The sequence below is a fragment of the Zalophus californianus genome, chromosome 5 (genome assembly GCF_009762305.2).
Source record: "Zalophus californianus isolate mZalCal1 chromosome 5, mZalCal1.pri.v2, whole genome shotgun sequence".
In the NCBI taxonomy this organism is placed as follows: domain Eukaryota; kingdom Metazoa; phylum Chordata; class Mammalia; order Carnivora; family Otariidae; genus Zalophus; species Zalophus californianus.
This window is the reverse complement of record NC_045599.1, coordinates 49,900,194-49,921,477: the sequence shown is the minus strand read 5'-3', so window position 1 is coordinate 49,921,477 and position 21,284 is coordinate 49,900,194. Positions and strand designations below refer to the sequence as shown.

Genomic DNA, 21,284 nt, shown 5'->3' with positions numbered 1-21,284 from the left:
ATTTGCCCTGCACCTTGACTGTGTTGCCCAAGGTATGTGAATGGGTGCCTAATAACATCTCAGCTCAGAAAAATACAGGGAGTAGATTACCTGAAAAGCTGCTTCATTCAGCAGTAGTATTAAGGTGAAGATATGGAATAAAAAAGGTGACTATAAGGAAAGAACAGCTGTATAGCTCAAGCTGTAAGGTGTATAGCTGAAGTCGACACAAAATGAACTATGACAAATAACCACAGTATAAAAACCACAGGCAGGGGCGCCTGGGTGGCTCAGTGGTTAAGTGTCTGCATTCCGCTCAGGTCATGATACCAGGGTCCTGGGTTCGAGCTCTGCATTGGGCTCCCTGCTCAGTGGGAGGCGTGCTTCTCCCTCTCCCAACTCCCCCAGCTTATGTTCCCTCTCTCACTGTCTGTCAAATAAATAAATAAATTCTTAAAAAAAAAAACAGGTAAAATTAGGTCATTCTTTCAAATGAAAATTCCATTTAAAAACCAAAAATGCATATGAAAAGAACATGCACGACATTTTCTATCAAATGATGAAACTTTAATTTCATCCAATCAATGTCTTCTATAAACCAACATTATTACAAACCTATTGTCACTTAAATTGATGACTTTTAATTTTTGCATATCACCCATTTCCTCTGGAAGTGTCTCAAGTTTATTGGAATGGAGAAATAGCACAGTTATATTTTTCCAGCTTCCAATCTGAAAGAGAAACATAAAACTGGGTATCAAAATTCTGGCCTAGTGCTTAATAGACAGAAGTAAAATATACTTTCCAAAAGTTATGAAAATATTCTTCTCATTTATAAAAGGAAACATATTTTCTCTTTTCAATTATTAATTTTCATGTATAAAGAAAAGTATTTAGGTATCTCTGTAAATCAGTATAGCTAATTATTATTCAGAGAATAAGTAACAGAGTTACATAATTATTTCTAAAGAAAACAGATAAAACCACACTGGATAGCTATAATAAATAATATATTTTAAAAAAAGAAAATTCAAAGCAAATTTAAAATACAATACCTCTGGGGGTAACTGTTGTAAATAATTATGATCTGCAGCAAAGGTTCTTATATTAGTAAGCTGCCCAATAGATGAAGGCAAAGCCTCAACTTCATTGAAGCTACAGTCCAGTTCTTCTACTGATACTAACCTAATTAAAACAGAAAACACACATTATTTTTAAAAAGTTTCCTATATATAATTAAAAACTTAAGAATATATAAATATTTGAACTTGACTTTAACAAATCTAGAAAAACTCTATTTCCACTAAACTTAATAAAAATAAGCCTACCTTTATTAAAAAAAACCTATCCAATCTGTAACCAATTACTTATTAAAATGCTTATGGAATCTCCTTTAGATGCTATTTATGCAGTTACCTGAAAATATATATGATTGAATGAAAACATATATATATAAAGCTGAATGAAAGTAGTCTTCCAGTGATTCAGAAAAATCTTACCCTCCTATAGAGTCTGGCAGATACATTAATTGATTTTCATCTATTTTAAGAGTTGTTACATTCTTCAATGAACCTATTTGAGAGAAGAAATAATATACAATTTTCCAGCTTGAACTAGAAGCAGGTCAACCAACAGTCAATGTGAGCACATACTACATTTGACATGAATCATACAGAACTTTCTTAATCAACCCATCTACAAGAGAAACAAACCTAACCTCATTACTCTGTACTCCCTTACCCTATATTTTCAATTTTACCAATATATCACCTTTTAACATTAGTGTATATTTATCTACTTTACTCCTGTTAAAAATGCAAGCTTCATAAAAGTAGGGACTTCTGTCTGCTTTGTTCACAGAGGTAGCCCTGCTCCTTGAAACAATGCCATGGCACAAGGGAGCACAAACAAAAAAGAATGGTAGGTGTATAAAATTCATAGGTATATGGCAAACTATTCTGTGTATTCTAAATACTAAAACAAAAACAGAGTTTAATTTAAAATTAAAAAGTGCTGAGGGGCGCCTGGGTGGCTCAGTCATTAAGCGTCTACCTTCAGCTCAGGTCATGATCCCAGGGTCCTGGGATCGAGCCCTGCATCAGGCTCCCTGCTCCACAGGAAGCCTGCTTCTCCCTCTCCCACTCCCCCTGCTTGTGTTCCCTCTGTCACTGTCTCTCTCTGTCAAATAAATAAATAAAATCTTCTAAAAAATTAAATTAAATTAAAAGTGTTGAATAAATTATAGTAGAATTTGCAAAATGTAACCTGAGCTAAAACAGCTATGTAACTCAATTAAATATATAAGAATATTTTTTGGTTTTTGGTTTTTATGTTTAAACATCATGAAGATGGCAAGATTTATGTTGGTTCTTGAATCAAAATAATTCAATTTCCTTGAACTATCATCAGACGAAAAGCAACTACAAATATAGACTCTCCTGGGATTTGCTAAAGTGGTTTGTTTTCTCATATGTTGAGTCTAAAATGGAGACTGAAAAAAAGTTACTAGATAAGGGCTATAAAGTTTGGATAAATTAACCTCTTTTTAAAGAGTTTAAATTTTATTATAGTGATAAAAATGACATTTCCTTAACGAAAAATAGAGTAACGTCAACCAAGAAGTAAAATGTGTAACTGATCACACGAGGAAAAACTTCAAATAAGATTTGTGACTGGAAGTACAATAAAACTAGCTCATAACAAAATTTGATATATGAAAGCTTTGAGTGAAACAATGGCAAAAATGTAATTTCTGAGATTTTGCATTAGTAAAAATTACATAAATTAGAAAGCAACACAAACCAATAGTCTCAGGCAGTTGTTGAAGTGAATTGCTTGATAACAGGAGGTCTTGAAGGTTTTCACATGCTGAAATTCCTTCTTCAATCATTTCAATATTATTTTTGGAAACATCCAAGTATGTGAGCTGTTTCAAACTACCGATAAACTGTAAGTAAAAAGAGGAAATCTCATGATGATATTAAGTGAATTTATGGCTAGTTTAGGTAATACACTCAACACCAAGTTATAATTCACAATTAAATGTTTAGATGAGAAAAGATTCAATTTTTTATTAAATGCCATAAGTAATGTATTCAGTAATAAAGCTAAGAGCTCCTGCTAAGCGCCTAGCAGAGTGACAATGGACATTTACTTTTCGTTGGGAACTCAGCTGTCACCATTGACTAGGGCAGTAAGACATAAAGGGATTCTTAGGTTCTTTGGGTATGGGAATAAATAAATGTCAGTCGATAAGACAGAAACTAATGTCCCACTTTAACAGTTCTCCAGACAAAATGAGTTAGGATATAAACTCAATTGCAACCACTGTGAAGGACACACTCCAGATCCAGGAAATTAAAAAGAGTCTATTTTACAAAGTTTACTATGGTAATTTTCTGATTTTAGTCAAGAATGTATTGATAGTAAAAAATAAATAAATAAATGCTATTTGCTTCTATCTAATATATTAACAATTAAATAACCATCTTTTTTTAAAAAAGTAATCTGAAAATGTATAATTCATAAAACTGCAAAGAATAGACTGTAATAAGAGAAGCCATTTAGAGTTTGATATACATACCCCTGGAATAAAAGTCAGTCTATTACCATCCATCCAAAATTCTTTCAATCCACTTAGTTGCTCAAGTACTTCAGGCTGTTTGGATAAGAAAGAGGTAGGGGGATTCAATAATTTCCTTGAAATGTTTTTATTTGTCAAAAGAAGCTCCAAGGAACTTGTAATGGTAACTTCTGGTTTAAAACATTCAATAAGGGGCGCTTGGGTGGCTAGTTGGTTAAACCGCTGCCTTCGGCTCAGGCCATGATCCCAGGGTCCTGGGATCGAGCCCCACATCGGGCTCCCTGCTCATGCGGGAAGCCTGCTTCTCCCTCTGCCTGCCGCTCCCCCTGCTTGTGCTCTCTCCCTCTCTCTCTCTCTCTCTCTCTCTCTGTCAAATAAATAAATAAAATCTTTAAAAAAAAAAGAATTCCTTCTTAAAAAAAAAATAAAACATTCAATAAATAACTTGGGGGTGGCGCGTGGCATGGAGTGGAGCCAAGATTCTAGACTTTTCACTTTATTATAGTTACTACAGTGGGTCTACTAAAAGAGAACTCAAAGATAAGCATTCCAGAAGAGTAGATTGCATGAAACTCATTTAAGCTTTTGATTACACAACAGGCTCAAGTATTTATAAAATAAAGAAATAAAAATAGGTCCCATTGCTTTCGAGAGTACAAAAAGATACTCTCAATCATTATCTGTAAAAAGATTTCACCTTTTCCCCACGACCCAGCAATTGTACTACTAGGCTATCTAACCCAAAGATACAAATGTAGTGATTCAAAGGGGCATCTGCATCCCAATGTTTACAGCAGCAATGTCCACAAGAGCCAAACTATGGAAAGAGCCCAGATGCACATTGACAGATGAATGGATAAAGAAGATGTGGTACACACGTACACATACACACACACACGGAATACTACTCAGGCATCAAAAAATGAAATCTTGTCATTTGCAACGACATGGATGGAACTAGAGGGTATTATGCTAAGTGAAGCAAGTCAATCAGAGAAAAACAATTATCATATGATCTCACTCATATGTGGAATTTAAGAAACAAAAGAGAGGATCATAGGGGAAGGGAGGGAAAAATAAAACAAGACGAAATCAGAGAGTGAGGCAAACCACAAGAGACTCTTAATCATAGGAAACAAACTGAGGGTTGCTGGAGGGGAGGGGGTTGAGGGGATGCGGTAACTGGGTGATGGACATTAAGGAAGGTATGTGATGTAATGAGCACTAGGTATTATATGAGACTGATGAATCAGTGAACTCTACCTCTGAAACTAATAATACACTATATGTTAATTAAATTTAAATTATAAATAAAATGGGGAAAAATAACCAATTAAGAATTAAGAAAACTAATCACTGTTAACTACTTATTATCAATTAACTATTTTATATGATAATATAATGGTGGTACATATCATTACACATTTGTCCAAACCCACCGAACGTACAACACTGGAAGTAAAACCTAATGTAAACTATGGACCTCAGGTAATTATGATGTGTTAATGTAGGTTGATCAAGTGTAACCAATGTACCACTCTGGTGGGGGGTGTTGATAATGGGGGAAGTTATGCATGTGTGGGACGGGTGTATATGGGAAATCTCTGTACCTACCCTCAGCTAAAATTTGCTGTGAACCTAAAACTGCTCTAAAAAAAAAAAATCTATTAAAAAAAAAAAAGATTTAGCCTTTTATGAAAAGAACAAAGATATTCCGATGACTAAGAGGGAGAAAAATATGAAAAAAACAATTTAACTATCCAATAATAAGGGAAAGGTAAATAAATCAAGGCATAATCATATGATATGCACATTCTGTTATTTTAAACTCTTAGCAATTACATAATGAAATAGTTTTTAGTATGGTTTTGATAACCAAAAAATTAATCAGAGGGTTGCAGTGGACCTTGGTATCGAGACAAAATTTGATCTTGGGATTTGCCCTTGCAGGCTCGATTGAATGCATCCTTCAAAGGTATTTCTGTCACCACACAAAGCTCTGTGTAGTCACTGACACAGTGATGTCATAGAGTACCATCATATCTAATCAACATCATCACACAAGTAATACATAAAAGTCATGTCAATCAGATTTACTGCTAACATATAAATATAGGTAAGGTGTATCTTGGATTAAAAGAAATACCTTTTTGTGCTGTTTCTGTTATCATTTTAAGGGTGAGTTTTTAAAAAATGTATAATGCTGCAGACTGAAATGGTACAAAAATTAATGATTCTGAATGTTATTGATTCATCGAACAATAATTAAGATTTTTCAAACAGTTAATACGGATGTAGATTAATACTTTTAAATACCTTAAGAGTACAATAGCTTAACGACTTAGGAATAACAATATATGTATTTTTTCACACGGGGTTAAAAACTTCCACAACACACAATAAAACCCATCATAAACCATCTTCAATTAAAATATAGTAAAGAATATGAAAGTATATTTTAGAAAAAAAAGAAGGTATCCAAAACCACCATGCTCTTCCACTGACTTCAGCTGTAAAGTTCACTGTCTATTTGATGAGCAAATGTATAATATAACACCCACAGGGCAATCATGAAGCTGACAGTACTGAGAAATTCTCGTTCCTAAGATTATCATTTGACAGCAGACACATAAAAAGATGCTCAACATCACTCATCATCAGGGCAATGTAAATCAAAACCAAAATGAGATATCACCTCACACCTGTCAAAATGGCTAAAATCAACAATACAACAAACCAGTGTTGGCAAGGATGTGGAGAAAAAGGAACCCTCCTGCACTGCTGGTGGGAATGCAAATTGGTGCAGTCACTGTGGAAAATAGTATGGAAGTTCCCTAAAAAATTAAAAATATGATGCAGCAATTCCACTCCTGAGTATTTACCCAGAGAATGTGAAAACACTAATTCAAAAAGATATGCACCCGTTTGTGGCAGCATTATTTACAATGGCCAAAATATGGAAGCAGCCCTGGGTCCACTGATAAATGAATGGATAAAGAAGATGTGGTATGGGCGCCTGGGTGGCTCAGTCAGTTAAGTGTCTGCCTTTGGCTCAGGTCATGATCTCAGAGTTCTGGGATTGAGCCCTGCATCTGGCTCCCTGCTCAGCAGGGGAGTCTGCTTCTCCAGCTCCCTCTGCCCCTCCCCCTGCTTGTGCTCTCTCTCTCTCTCTCTCTCTATATATATATAAATAAAATCTTAAAAAAAAAAGACATGAGATGTGTGTGTGTGTGCAGTACTACTCAGCCATAAAAAAGAATGAGTTCTTGCTATTTGCAACATGAATGGCTCTAGAGTATAGTGCTAGCAAAGTCTGTCAGAGAAAAAGAAATACCACATGATTTCACTCATATGTGGGATTCAAGAAACAAAGAAAAAAAAAAGAGACAAACCAAGAATCAGATTCTCGACTACAGAGAACAAATTGATGGTTACCAGAAGGGAGGTGGGTGGGGGCATGGGTGTAAAAGGAGATTAAGAGTGCTCTTGATGAGCACCGAGTAATGTGTAAGTTGTTGAATCACTATATTGTATACCCGAAACTAATATAAACACTGTATATTAATTATACTAGAATTAAAAAAAAAAAAAGACTAGGGACACCTGGGTGGGGCAGTCAGTTAAAGTGTCAGACTCTTGGTTTTGGCTCAGGTAGTGCTCTCAGGGTTGTGGGATCTAGCCCTGCCTCCAGCTTTGCATTCAGCGTGGAGTCAGCTTGAGATTCTCTCTTCCTTGCCCTCTGATTCCCCAACCCCTCCCCACCCCATGAGCTAGCTCTTTCTCTCTCAAATAAATAAATCTTTTAAAAAAAGACTATCATTTGAAATCTACCATAATTTTAAAAACCAAACTTATAAACATAATGTAAAAAAATTTAATGATGGTGATATGCAGGCCAATGAATTCCTCTTCAGAAAAAATATCTAGCTTATTTTCTGAGTTCTTTTGGAGAACTCACTAAAGACAAAAATCTACTTACATACTCCTTTCCTTTTTGATTCTTTACCATAGCACATTTTGCACACAAAACAGAAACAATTCAGAGGTCTTATTACCAACTGAAAAATAACAGTTGTTTCACTCAATGTTTTCCTTTTAGCTATTAAAATTATAGAAAAATATTTTATCATTGAATCAATTCCTGAGCAATACTCTCAGGGAGATACTTTTGACTCAGAAGTACTTTTTATTATTCATTCATGAAACTTTGTTTTTCCCTTATAAAATCTCTCAAAGTGTCTACTTACTGTGCCTAAAAGTTTTAGTTACCCTTTTCCATGGGTTTCTCATTTATTTTACATTTTATTCTCACTACTGTCAGATATTTCTGTCTGCTTAATTTTCCATTAATAACTTTTACATCTTTTTTCTTAAAAAATATATATATACATATCTTTAACCTATTTTATATTTTAAAATGCTAAGAAATAAATACATTAATTGTCACATGTTCTCAATCAAATTTAAGACCTCTGGATAGAGACTGGTATGAACTTACCACTTCTGTGAATTCATTACTTCCCAAATCCAATCTTTCCAGCTGGGTCAGTCTATTCATGGTTCTACGCACAAGGGATTAATGAAGAATTGAGTACACAAAAATATCAATTAAATGGAAGCTTTCAAAAATAATAGTGTTAAGCCTTCTTATGTAATATCTAATGTGCAGGTTTCACCATATTGACAAAATATAATTTCTCAGTAAAGTATTAATTTCTAAATAAAATAAGCTATGAATTATTCTCTAATTTGGCTTCTCATCAGGTCTTCATTTCTTTTCATAAGTAGTCACAGTAAATTGAAACACATAGACCAGAATACAAGTAACTGGTTTTCACTTTTTTCGCAAAATAAATCTTCACGTAATATTAATCAACTAATGAATTAGACTGTTTGGCAGCTACATAGTAATTATTACCATTTTTCAAGACTGGTCATATATTTGTAAAACTTTAAGATAGCTTAATTCTGAAAATTAATACTCAAAATTCTAAGGACAGTAAACACAATATTTATCACCTTTCCAAATTAATTTCAATACAACTCAAAATAAAGTTTTATAAGGATTATAAATGAGTAGATAAAATCATTTTTAACTTCCAACTTACTACCAATATTTCTCTGCAACTACAGGGACTTGAAAATTTTACAAAAACTCACTGCATAATGAAATAAACTAAATTGTGCTTTTATCTCTCCTTCAATATGGCATTTTAAAAACCTAAACTAATTAATTCAAACACATATTTACACTCTTACATTGCTATTTTTAGAGAAGCCCCTAGTATTTGATAGACTGAGGTCTACCAGCTACCTACAGAACTTTGTGCTATAATTTTTTAGGATATGTCAAAATGAAAGCAAAATACAGTTATCAACATATTATCAGTACATATTAATATGCTAATGACTTAAAAATTAACATCATTAAAAACCAACAGGCTCCTTAAATTATGACACAAGAACACAGACTATTTCTATCTTCTCTGGAAATTTAACAAATTAGAAAAAGTAAAATAAAACTCACAAACATTTCTCTGGCTTTTCAGTGAAAAAAAACAAACATAGGAACACACATAATTGGGGGCGCCTGGGTGCCTATTAGTTAAGCAACTGCTTTGGGCTCAGGTCATGATCCCAGGGTCCAGCGATGGATTGATCAGCCCTGAGACCCATGGGCTCCACGTTGAGCTCCCAGCTCAGCAGGGAGTCTGCTTCACCCTCCTGCTATGCCCCTCCCCCGTGCTTGTGTGCAAGCTCTCTCTCTCTCTCAAATAAATAAAAATCTTTTAAAAATAAGTAAACAAAAGAACACACATAATTGTAATGCCACTACGTTACTGAACTAACATTAGAGGAAGCTGATTTTTCCCGACCCTTCCATTTTAAGTATGCCATTCTATCAACATTCCTTTAACTTATTTCACAACACCAATTTTTCTCAAAGCTGCTTTATTTAACTTAGACTTATTAAGGGCCTTGTCTCAGGTACTATGAAGTACTATAATTCTGTTTCCCTTACTCATCTGTCTTTGTCCAGAAAATCTCTAGGTCAGTTGTAGTTTGCATCATAACAAAGCAAAAGGTGCTTCCAGGGTATTTCTGAAGAAAGATGAGATGCTATGATATTAAACTATGTCCATAATACTATCCCAAATAAACACTTGAGAAAAGTAGAGAGGTGTGTGAGAAGGGAGGCAAAGATTAAAAGAAAACATAATCTTATTTTTCTTAATTCAATATTCTTAAAATGACAAAAGAACATAGAAAATCCACACGGAGCAGGTACACACTGTAACAAAAGGTAAGTAATACAAGAGTACAAAAAAGAAGTGGTGCACTGGAAAGATTCAATTCTAAATGACATCTTTAGAAAGTGAAGTTTTAAAACTAATGCAGGAAAAAGTGAATGACATGTGTATGTAACAAAAAGAGAAATGTAATGTAAAATCCTCAAAATGTCTCCATCTCAACTTGCATAGTATATACTGGCAACTTTAGTCCTACTAAGATACCTGAAAAGTCTGAGATAAAATTTCATGTTTTCATTTTCAAGTCTTTTCATTTAAGATCCAGCTTCATACTTCAAGGAGAATCTAAAAACAATATATCCCTCAAATTTCTTCCTGTTTACCTCTAAAATTTCTTTGTATTTAATACTTTTTTATCATCTCTTCTTATGTCACAGAGGAAAAAAACACATCTTTTGTGTGCTTGGCCCTGTGCCCTCTAATACTTAGATGGTATTAAATTTCACTTAGCTACGTATCTAAAACAGCTTTCCCAGTGCTCATATCTTTGATTATAAAAAGGTTTACTCACATAACCTGAATACACATGACTTTTGTAACATTTAAAACTACTGCCTCTTTACAGTTTGTGAGGTCTCAAAAGTTTTAATTACAAGTCTTAAAAAGAGAGCAGTAAAGAATTATATTTGAAAATACATCAGAGCCCAATTTAAAGTTAAATAAGGAGATAAAATAATGAGTTAAAATTATGCTATCAGATACACCATATTAATTATAGGCTTAGCTATTTCAGTAAACAATTTACATCTTATTCAAATCTCTTAGAAACCAGTCAGTCTGAACTAAGGAGTCATCAATGCCGGTACCACATCTATAAAATATTTAAATCTTTTTGAGTTTAATATGGATCATAATTCCTATTTTATTTTTTATTTTTTAAAGTTTTTTTTTTTTGATAGAGACACAGCAAGAGAAGGAACACAAGCAGGGGGAGTGCGAGAGGGAGAAGCAGGCTTCCCGCTGAGCAGGGAGCCTGATGCGGGGCTGGAGCCCGATGCGGGGCTCGATCCCAGGACTCTGGGATCATGACCTGAGCCGAAGGCAGACACTTAACGACTGAGCCACCCAGGCGCCCCCATAATTCCCATTTTAATTTACACTCACAACCATCCCTAGAAACACCAATCACTGCTGCACTGAACAATTATCCGCTAATAGATAAGGTCTTCTGGGAATCAAAATTAGATATGCTCTTTGTCAAAGACTTACATTCATGGGGAAGGTTACAGGTACATGTAAAAACGGGAGTAAAATGTATAAAAAAATAAGACTAACATGGTAAATTTCATAACAGATACAAATAAGATGCCACAGAAGTTGAGTAAGCAAAACTAACTCCTGGGGAAGTGGAGATATCTCCCTTAAAAGGTAACAATTAACTCTTGACAAATTAATCACAACAGAAATCAGCAAAGTTTTCTGTTAAGGATCAGAGAATAAATAATTTAGGCTTTGCATACAGTCTTTGTCACAACTACTTGACTCTAGCACTATAGAGCAAAAGGAGCCATAGAAAATATGTAAATGAATAAATGTGTTTCCAATGAAACTTTACACAGTGGGCCAGATTTAACAAGATGGTAGTTTCCCAATGCCTACACTGTAAAAATGTAGCAATAAATTCAGAAAGTTTTAATGTATTTTTTCAATAAATGGACATAGACTACAGTGCATTTTGAGTATGTAGATCTGTTTTAGTTTTATCTTATTTGCTCTTGGATTGACATCTCTTCTTGATGTTAGCTTACCAGCAGGGGGCCCTCCACCCCACTTCTTATTTACAACAGACTATAAAACCGGACAAATTCTTATAATTAGTTATCAGACTTCACATAAAGACCCTACAGATCTCACTAATGAATACTATATAAGAGCTCTAGCATATGAACTGGGACCTTTATATGGGACAGTGGGCTTTATCGACATATTTTGATATTTGTCACGTAAGACCAAGTTTCAGAAAGCTATGAAATCACTATAAAATACCAACACTAAGTTTTATATTCAATACCACTAATTAAAATATGACCACAAATGTCAGTCTTTAAAAAATAATTTTCACTCATATTTTAGATATTACAAAGTTAACATTTCTCTAAGGACTTAAGAATTAAAAATTCTTGGGGTGCCTGGCTGGCTGAGTCAGTAGTGTCTGTGACTCTTGGATCTCGGGAATTTTAAGTTCGAGCCCCACAATGGGTGTAGAGATCACTTAAAAAAAAAATCTTCAAAAGAATTAAAAATTCTTATTTTAGCAAGAATAGCACCTTTACTTACTTTGGCAACATTTTCAACTGGTTTTCTCTAAGTTCTAATATCTGGAGTTTAGTTAATCTGCAAAACAAAATAACAAATCAAGCATCTATGGCGAAGACAATGAATTTAATTACCAAAGTAATGTCATGCTCTAAAGTTTTAAAGCAGCCAATATTTATTCTGTAATTACAAAGTAAGAAAAGACCCCTTCTGCTTCTCAGAATTAGTGGGGGGGGGGGGAGTTAAACACTTCTAAACACATTTAAAGCACAAATTTATTGTCCTAAATATCAATCCTACAGCATTCCATGCAAACATGCTTCCCCAAATATTTAGCCATTAGATTAGAGAACAATAATTCAACTTCAGAGTCCAGCTCCGAGAGAAAAAAGAACGAGAGAATCTAAGGGGACATATATAAAGGAGAAATACTCTGGCTCTTCAGTGATGCACATCCCAATAAAATAAAGGGAAAATGAGATTAGGTGATCTAGAGTTGCTAACTAATGCCACAATGTCAATCATATTCCAATATATAAATGTATCAAATCAATATGCTGTATACCTTAAACTTACACAATGCTGATATGCCAAATATATTTCCATAAAAAGTGGTCCAAATATCAGATACAGAAAAGGAATCTGACAAGTACCCTAACTTTTTATATATATACTGTATAAGCATTATTACACATATACACACACATATATATATGTATGTATATAAATATATGAAGCATGATAAGGCGGCTCCCACTGGACAGTCACTGGGCTATAACAATGCCCAGAATTCTTTTTTTCTTAATTGAAATGTAACTGACCTATAACATTATTAGTTTCAGGTATCCAACATAATGTATATATGTATATATTGTGAAATGATCACCATAATAAGTGTAGTTAACATCCATCACCATAGTTACCACAATTCTTTTTCTTATGATGAGAACTTTTAGGGTCTACTTAGCAACTCCCAAATATACAATACAGTATTGCTAACCATAGGCAGCATACTATACATTACATCCTCACTATTTATTTTATAACTGGAAATTTGTACTTTTTGACCACCTTTACCCATACTGCCCACCCTCACCCCTGGCAACCACCAATCTGTTCTCTGTATTTATGAAGCTCGGGTTTTGTTTTATTTTGAGATTCCACATATAAGTGAGATCATACAGTATTTATCTTTATTTATAGACAAAAAGTTGACCAAAATTAACATGTCATTGAAAAGCACTTTCTCTACTAATTAGTTTTAAAACAATAGTAGTTTGATACCTATTAGTCATTCCTTCACTGATTCATCTTTTTATTAAAAAAAAATTACTCAGAGACTATAGTGACAAGATTTACTCTATGTTCAGATATTGGTGGGAGTGTGCCAATGGGGTGGGTCACCAAAAACACACTTTCTTTTCTCCAGAATTTTGATTCCAGTGGAGAAGACAGATAAATCAATAATTAGATCATTTTCAAATGTGATAAATGCTAAGAATAAAGCATTTTGTGTCTCTAATATATAGAAATTACCCACATTTGAACTATTTTTGCATACTTCAAAAACCAATTCAAGTTGTAAATTACCTTTTCTTTCTAAGTACTCACTGCTTATTTACTTGGGAAAATAAATTCAAGGACAAAATAACAAGTTCTGAAAAAGCTATAAAAACCACAAGGCTTGGAAATATTACAAAAGAAGAGCAAAAGGAGAGCCTATGAAAGCGTAATTAATAGTATTACTAAAGCAACTTGTAGTTTGTAAACTCTGTAAGAGCCAACAAGAAAAGATTTTAAAAGAAACTGTAATTTACCTGCCAAAATTAGCTGGCAAGAACTCAAGGAAAGCATCATTTAGATATAACTGGGTTAGGTTTAACAGCTGAGAAAATCCATCAGGAAGCCTATATAAAATATATCAGAATTTAAGTTAAATTAATACACAGAATTTCAGCCTCATAGAATCTCTCTAAGAATCTGTCTAACTAACACATGTTCTTAACCGGTAACAGTCACGTTTTTACTTTAATGAGGGACCCTCAAACTGAGATTTCCTTTTTGTAATAATTTACCTGTTTCAATGTTTATAACTTCTCTTTGTAAATAGGAAATGACATAGTATTTGTCTCAAGAAGATAAAATGTGCACAAAAAGGTCAAATATGAATGAACCACAATACACAGAAATGTATTTAGGACATAACTATGACATCAGCAGGCACTCTTGAAATTTGCTTTATCTAACATCAATCCAAAGGACTAGATAAGGAATTCCAAACCTTGACAGTACTGACTTTTGGGGCTGGATAATTCTTTGTAGTGAGGAGGCTGTCTTCTGCACTGTATTGTTTAGCAGCAACTCTGGCCTTTATTCACTAGAAGCCAGTAGCACCACCCACCACTGCAGGTTTTAAAAACCAAAACTGTCTTCAGAATTTGCCAAATGACCCTTGGGGGCAAAATCATTCCCATTTGAGAACCACTAGTTTAGAATTATTTTCAATTTCAACATCTGGCCCTTAAATAACCAAATAAAGATTGCATAATTTTATAATAAGCAAATGAGAAGAAATAATACAAAAACCTAAAGGACATTTTAAGGCCATCTGAGAACCTGTATGTATCAGCTTTCCTTTATTTCCTCTGGTCTACAAAAGAAATTCTAGATCGAGAACTGGAGGCTAGAGCAGTATTTTTAGCAAAGATAAAACATCATCAGTACATGTTTTTCCTGGATTTTAAAAAGTACAAAGTTCTGCTGCAGTGAGACCTCTCAGTCTTTGACTCATCTTGTTTCTCCTACATTCCATTCCTTCATCTACCACAGCAAATGAAGCATCAATGTTGGAAAATACTCATTAAGTACAGTTCTGTAATGCGTGAAAGCTGGTTTCAGTTTTCGACATAGCTATACTAAACCATGCTCTACTCATTTTTCGCTTTACCATTCCATTTTCGCAAAACTTAACAGTTTTGGTGTCAGGAAAGCATTCTATTTATAGCCATTACCAACATAAAAGAACATTTGTGACCCCTGGTATATGGTGCAACCAATCATATGGTTTTTCTTTTTTGTTGTTCTTACCTTCCTGATCTTTCAGTTTCTTTTAGTATTTTCAAAAGTTTTAGTGTGCTACACAGCTGATTTGCAAGTGAAGATATTCTTACATTGTGAAAATATCACTGAGGGAGGAAACCTGGATTCTAGCCTCATTTCTGACACAAACTATCTGCGAGACCTGGAGCAAAACACTTGCATTATCTCTTTGGATGTCTAATTTACCGTTGTAAAATATGGGGTTAGAAAAATTATTTAAAGGTTTCATTTTAATCTAAAACTCAAATTTTGTATAGATTTAAAGCTGATACCAATTACTCATTACACAGCTGTTTTATTCACAAAATTAAGTTGTAATTCAACTAGGAACTTACTTGGAAATAGGGTTTACACTGGCCTCCACGACTGTCAAAACTTTACAATTTTTTATATTTTCTGGAAACTCCTGTATTCCTAGAAAGTGAACAGATAATTAATAATCAGATTAAAAGAAACTAAAAGGATAAAATAATAACAAAATTAATTACTGCAGAATCAAAATTTACCAACTAGGATCTAGACAAACTGACATCAACCAAACAGAACTCTACAACAATTTCTCTCTTTTCTCTTTCATCTTTTGTTCATGTGCCTCCTTATAACTGCCAATTATATTAGTTTTACCTCCCTTTCCTTCTCTTAGCTCTTCTGAAAATTAGTGCCTTCTCTATCTGATGATGTTGAGGATATAAAATACAGAAATTTTGCAGTCTTCCCGGTTTTCTAACATAAAAAGACACATTGCTTTTTTTAATGCTGGGCTGCAGATTAAGGTGGTCCCTAACATACATGTAAAATGATAAAGCTGAGAATAGGCTGAAGATAGAAGTAGTAGAAAATCTACATTTGATATGCTAGCAGATATGCCTGATGACAGTTGCTGACCAATACTTTAGTAAAATACCACATAAATGCTGGAACAGGCCAAATTACAGTTAACTTTCTAAGCACTTACTCTTACGTCCTCAAACTATCTCAGCAAAGATATAGTAACAATAATTTGTGAACAATAACCCACAAACTTCAAGTAGCAATGTTATAATCCAGACTAAAAGAAGGCTAAAAGCTTTTTAAAATACTAAAAAAATTCTGTTTGTAAGACTCCTTCTTGTACTACCACGATACGAATAGTCAACATAGCTGACATTAGAGGATCATTTAAACTTCTTTCAACTTCATTACTGTATCATTTTAGGTAAGCAAGTTTACCACAGTGCCAAACACAGAATTTCAGGTGACCAAAAATTAATAATGCAAAATCACCAACTGGCAAATACTACAGTAATAACTTTTCAGTTAAAACTCATCAGCAAATGCTAATATCAGTGGGTAAAATAATGATGAAAAACAGGATACCAATATATTCTCAATGTTTCTCCCAAAAAGATACTTATTAATTACAAAAGGAAAAAAGCCATTACAGAAATATCAAAGGCACCATCTTAAATTGCTTCAAAGTTAGCATCACCCGTTAGCAACACCACGTGGCACCAAATCTAAGATGCACTAGGAAGGGATGCAATACCATTATCGTCATATTCTTGCCAAAAACATGTAACATGAAGTTAATCATAAGCAAACATCAAACAAATCCACATTTAGGGAAATTCTACTATGTAACTGGCCAGTAAACTTTAAAACTATCAAAGGAAGACTGAGGAACTACCCAGGTAAGAGGAGACCCAAGAGTACAATTGGGGGACTGTATCAATGTCAATATGTCTCTTGTTCTAGAATACTACAAAATATTACCACTGAGGAAACTAGGTAACAAGTACACAGGACTACTCTGCAATTTTTGTTAAAACTGTATGTGAATTTACAATAATTTCAATTAAAGAAATCTGGGCTAGGGGTGCCTGGGTGGCTCCGTCATTAAGTGTCTGCCTTCAGCTCAGGTCATGGTTGCAGAGTCCTGGGATCCAGCCCCGCATCGGGCTCCCTGCTCAGCGGGAACCTGCTTCTCCCTCTCCCACTCCCCCTGCTTGTGTTCCTTCTCTCGCTCTCTAATAAATAAATAAAATCTTAAAAAAAAAAAAAAGAAATCTGGGCTCAATAATTCCTTAAGGGAAAGTTTTATTACCATTGTTATTACAAATTCAATTTCTCTAACAGTCAAGAAACTCATTTTTTCAATTTCAGTTTTAGGAACTTTTACTTTTGCTGGAATTTACAGAGTTCACGAAATCTTCAAATTAGCAAATATATACAATGATGGATATCGAATGATATTAAGGAATTACTATTAGCTGTTTTTTTTCAAGTATGACAGTAGAGTGGTTTTATCTCGAAATACTATGTATGAAAAAGATTGTGACTTGCTTTAAAATAATCAGAGGTGAAGGGGCGCCTGGTTGGTTCAGTCAGTTAAGCATCCAGCTCTTGGTTTCAGCTCAGGTCATGATCTCAGGGTTGTGAGATTGAGCATCACGTGGGGGTCCACACTCAGCACAGTCTGCTTGAGACTCCCTCTCTCCCTTTCCCTCTGCCCTCCCCCACCCCATTTGCTCTTGCTCTCTAAAATACATAAATAAAATCTTAACAGAAACTATGAGGAATGGCAAACTAGGAGGTATAGATGAAGGTATACTAGGAGGTATTCAATATACTGATACATGCTGAAGACGGCTGATAGGTACACCAGATTTATTATATTCTACTTTTGAAAATGCTTGAAATATTCCACTATAAAACATTACCACTGTTCAGTTACTAGAAACAGACTCAGAAACAAAAGAACTTTAAAACAGTTACTGTACTTAAAGGGGAAAAAATGAACAAAATGGTGAAGAGGAAAAGGTTAAATTTAAGAAATAAATGGAAACTTCACAAATAAAAAATATAGTATCTGAATGAAAAATACAGGACAGGATTAAAAGAAGGTTGGGGTTGCCCAACTGCTCTGGACTGAGGCTGCCCGGGTGAGGCTCCCCAGGTTGCTCTGTCTACCGATTCATAAATTATAGCTTGGACATTAAAAGAGCTAACTCCAGAATCAGACAGACAGATTTTCGGCCGTTTCTTGGCAAAAATGGCAACTAATGGTGCTGTTCTGAAGAGACTGGAACAGAAAGGTGGAGAAGCAGATCAAATTATTGACTATTTAAAGCAGCAAGTTGCTCTTAAGGAGAAAGCAATTTTGCAGGCAACTTTGGGAGAAGAGAAGAAACTTCGAGTTGAAAATGCTAAATTAAAGAAAGAAATTGAAGAATTGAAACAAGAGCTACTTCAGGCAGAAATTCAAAACGGAGTGAAACAAATACCATTTCCGTCTGGTACTCTGCTGCAAGCTAATTCCACAGTTTCTGAAAATGTGATACAGTCTAGACCAACAACAACAACTATAACTTCCTGTGCCAAAGAACAGATAGGAGGAGGAGCAGAAGAAAAGAAGATGAAAGAGAAAATTGAAGTGAAAGGAGAGAAAAAGGAGAAAAAACAGCAGTCAGTAGCGGGAAGCGCTGACTCTAAGCCAGTAGATGTTTCTCGTCTGGATCTTCAAGTTGGTTGTATCATCACGGCCAGAAAACACCCTGATGCAGATTCTTTATATGTGGAAGAAGTAGATGTTGGAGAAACAGCCCCAAGAACAGTTGTCAGTGGCCTGGTGAATCATGTTCCTCTTGAACAGATGCAAAATCGGATGGTGATTTTACTTTGTAACCTGAAACCTGCAAAGATGAGGGGAGTAATATCTCAAGCAATGGTAATGTGTGCTAGTTCACCTGAGAAGGTTGAAATCTTGGCACCTCCTAATTAATGGGTCTGTTCCTGGAGACAGAATTGTTTTTGATGCTTTTCCTGGAGAACCTGACAAGGAGCTGACTCCTAAGATGATTTGGGAGCAGATCCAGCCTGATCTCTTTACTAATGATGAGTGTGTAGCTACATAAAAAGGAGCTTCCTTTGAGGTGAAAGGGAAGGGAGTGTGTAGGGCTCAAACTATGACCAACAGTGGAATAAAATAAAATACTTCATTTACTGAACTACATTTGAGAAAACTTTAATAACAATAAAAAGAAATATATTCATCACTTGTACCTAAAAAAAAAGGTTGGGGTTCCTGAGTGGCTGGCTCAGTGGGTTAAGTGTCCAACTTTGGCTCAGATCATGATCTCAGGGTCCTGAGATTGAGCCCCACATCAGGCTTCATGCTCAGTGGGAAGTCTGCTTGTCCCTCTTTATCTGCCCCTCCCTCTGCTCATGCTCTCTCTCTCTCAAATAAAATCTTTAAAAAAAAAAAAAAAGAGAGAGTGAACAAGATTAGACACTGTAGGAGAACATTTCAGTGAGCCAGAAGACATGGCAACAGAAATTAGCCAATCTGAAACACAGGGAAAAAGTAGAATGAAAAAATATCAACATAACAGAAGACATGGGACAATGTCAAACAGGCTAACATATACTTACCTATCTTTAAAAGTTTGTTTACCAGCCCACCACTAAGAATACATGCTCTCTGAGGGGAGAACCTTTGCCTCTCTTTTTCACTAGCTGAATAGGACATGGCACAGAGTTATCAATGTCACTAGATAACTTCCGAACTCCTTTCCAGGGTGACAATACCAATTTTCACACAACACAATACCTATTCATACATATTCTTGTCAACATCTGCTATTGTCTTTACATGCCAGTATAAGGGGTTGAACTTCACCAGCAATAATATAAATGTATATTTAAATTAAAGCTAGATATTCTTGATATTTTCTAATGATACTCAACACATTTTCATGTGTTTACTGATCATTTTTATTTCTTCTTTGAACTCCCAGTTTATTGCACATCTTCTATTGGATTATCTTTTCATTATTGATTGTAAGCATTCTTTAGAAATACTAGTATATCAAATTTTTCCCACAGTTTGTCATGTATTACTTAGTCATATAGAAATGTCATTCCTTTACTACTGTGCTTTTCAAAAATTAATTTATTTATTACAGAGAGAGAGAGAAAGAGAGAAGGAAGGAGAGGGAGAGAGAGAATCCCAACCAGGCTCCACACTCCAGGCAGAGTCCGACAAAGGGCTCGATCTCATGATGGTGAGATCATGACCTGACCCAAAATCAAGAGTCAGACACTTAACCAACTGAGGCATCCAAGTGCCCCTACTGTGCTCTTTGTATCTTGAATAAGATCTCTTTCCTATCCCAAAGTCATAAAAATATTCTACATTATCTGGTAATTGTAACTTTTTCATATTGTTATCCTTAATTAATTTGCAATTTATTTTAGTACATATTATGAAGTAAGGCTCTTCTTTTTTCCTATTTCCCGTACAAAACCACTGTTCCAGTGCTAACAAAATATTTTTTTTTTTATTCCACTGATTGGTAGAGGCACCTCTGTCATATTCCAGATTCTTTCATGGTTATGTTTCCTGACAGTCTTTCCTTTTAGATCCTTCTACTCATCTATTCCATAGTTTTGTATTTTTCTTCCATTTAGATTGTACTGCACGTTTTCTATAAAGTTCATTTCTAGGTATGTGAGATAGAGTAGTTGCATTAATGGACTCACTCCCTATACCACTTTCTACAATGTGATCTTTCAACTACTCCCATTAAAATATTAAGTATAACTTCCGTATCTCCTGATTCTGGGCTCAGCCATGTGTTCTGCTTTGGCCAATGAAACATCAGCTGAGTTGATGAAATTGAGAGTTTAAATAGCTCTCTGGCTAATTTCCACTAGCTCTCAGGATCCTCTTATTGTTCTGTGAGAAACATGGCTGGGATGGCTTGGGCTGGCCTGATGGAGGATGAGATCTACGGCAGAGTAATTGCTGTCATCCCAGCACATGATCCCAACATTGCGATTTAAATAGTCTTTATCTAGTTTTGTTATCAAAGTGTATTTTACCCTTACAGAGTTGTGTACTTTCCCCCATACTCTAATCTACAGAATAGTTTTTATAAATTAGGGATAACCCCAATTCCGTGAAGGTTTAGTCAAACGGGCTCTTAAAAGTAGGCTTGGCAGTTTTTCTGACTATCCAATTTAATATTGTACTGACTGGTCTTCTCAAGTTTTCTGCTTCTTCAGTTGATTTTGGA

At 34.7% G+C, this 21,284-nt stretch overlaps 1 protein-coding gene and 1 pseudogene across 1 annotated transcript in view; one reads left to right on the top strand and one right to left on the bottom strand.

The window, feature by feature from the left end:
• ERBIN (erbb2 interacting protein) overlaps nt 1-21,284 on the bottom strand; it is an 83,782-nt gene that overhangs the window by 44,715 nt on the left and 17,783 nt on the right. The window contains 9 exon segments of the mRNA XM_027606744.2: nt 595-710; nt 1,035-1,164; nt 1,479-1,551; nt 2,782-2,926; nt 3,563-3,637; nt 8,061-8,124; nt 12,151-12,207; nt 13,947-14,036; nt 15,564-15,642. Coding sequence (XP_027462545.2) covers nt 595-710; nt 1,035-1,164; nt 1,479-1,551; nt 2,782-2,926; nt 3,563-3,637; nt 8,061-8,124; nt 12,151-12,207; nt 13,947-14,036; nt 15,564-15,642 — 829 coding nt within the window.
• On the top strand, nt 18,242-19,196 carry LOC113929674 (annotated as a pseudogene).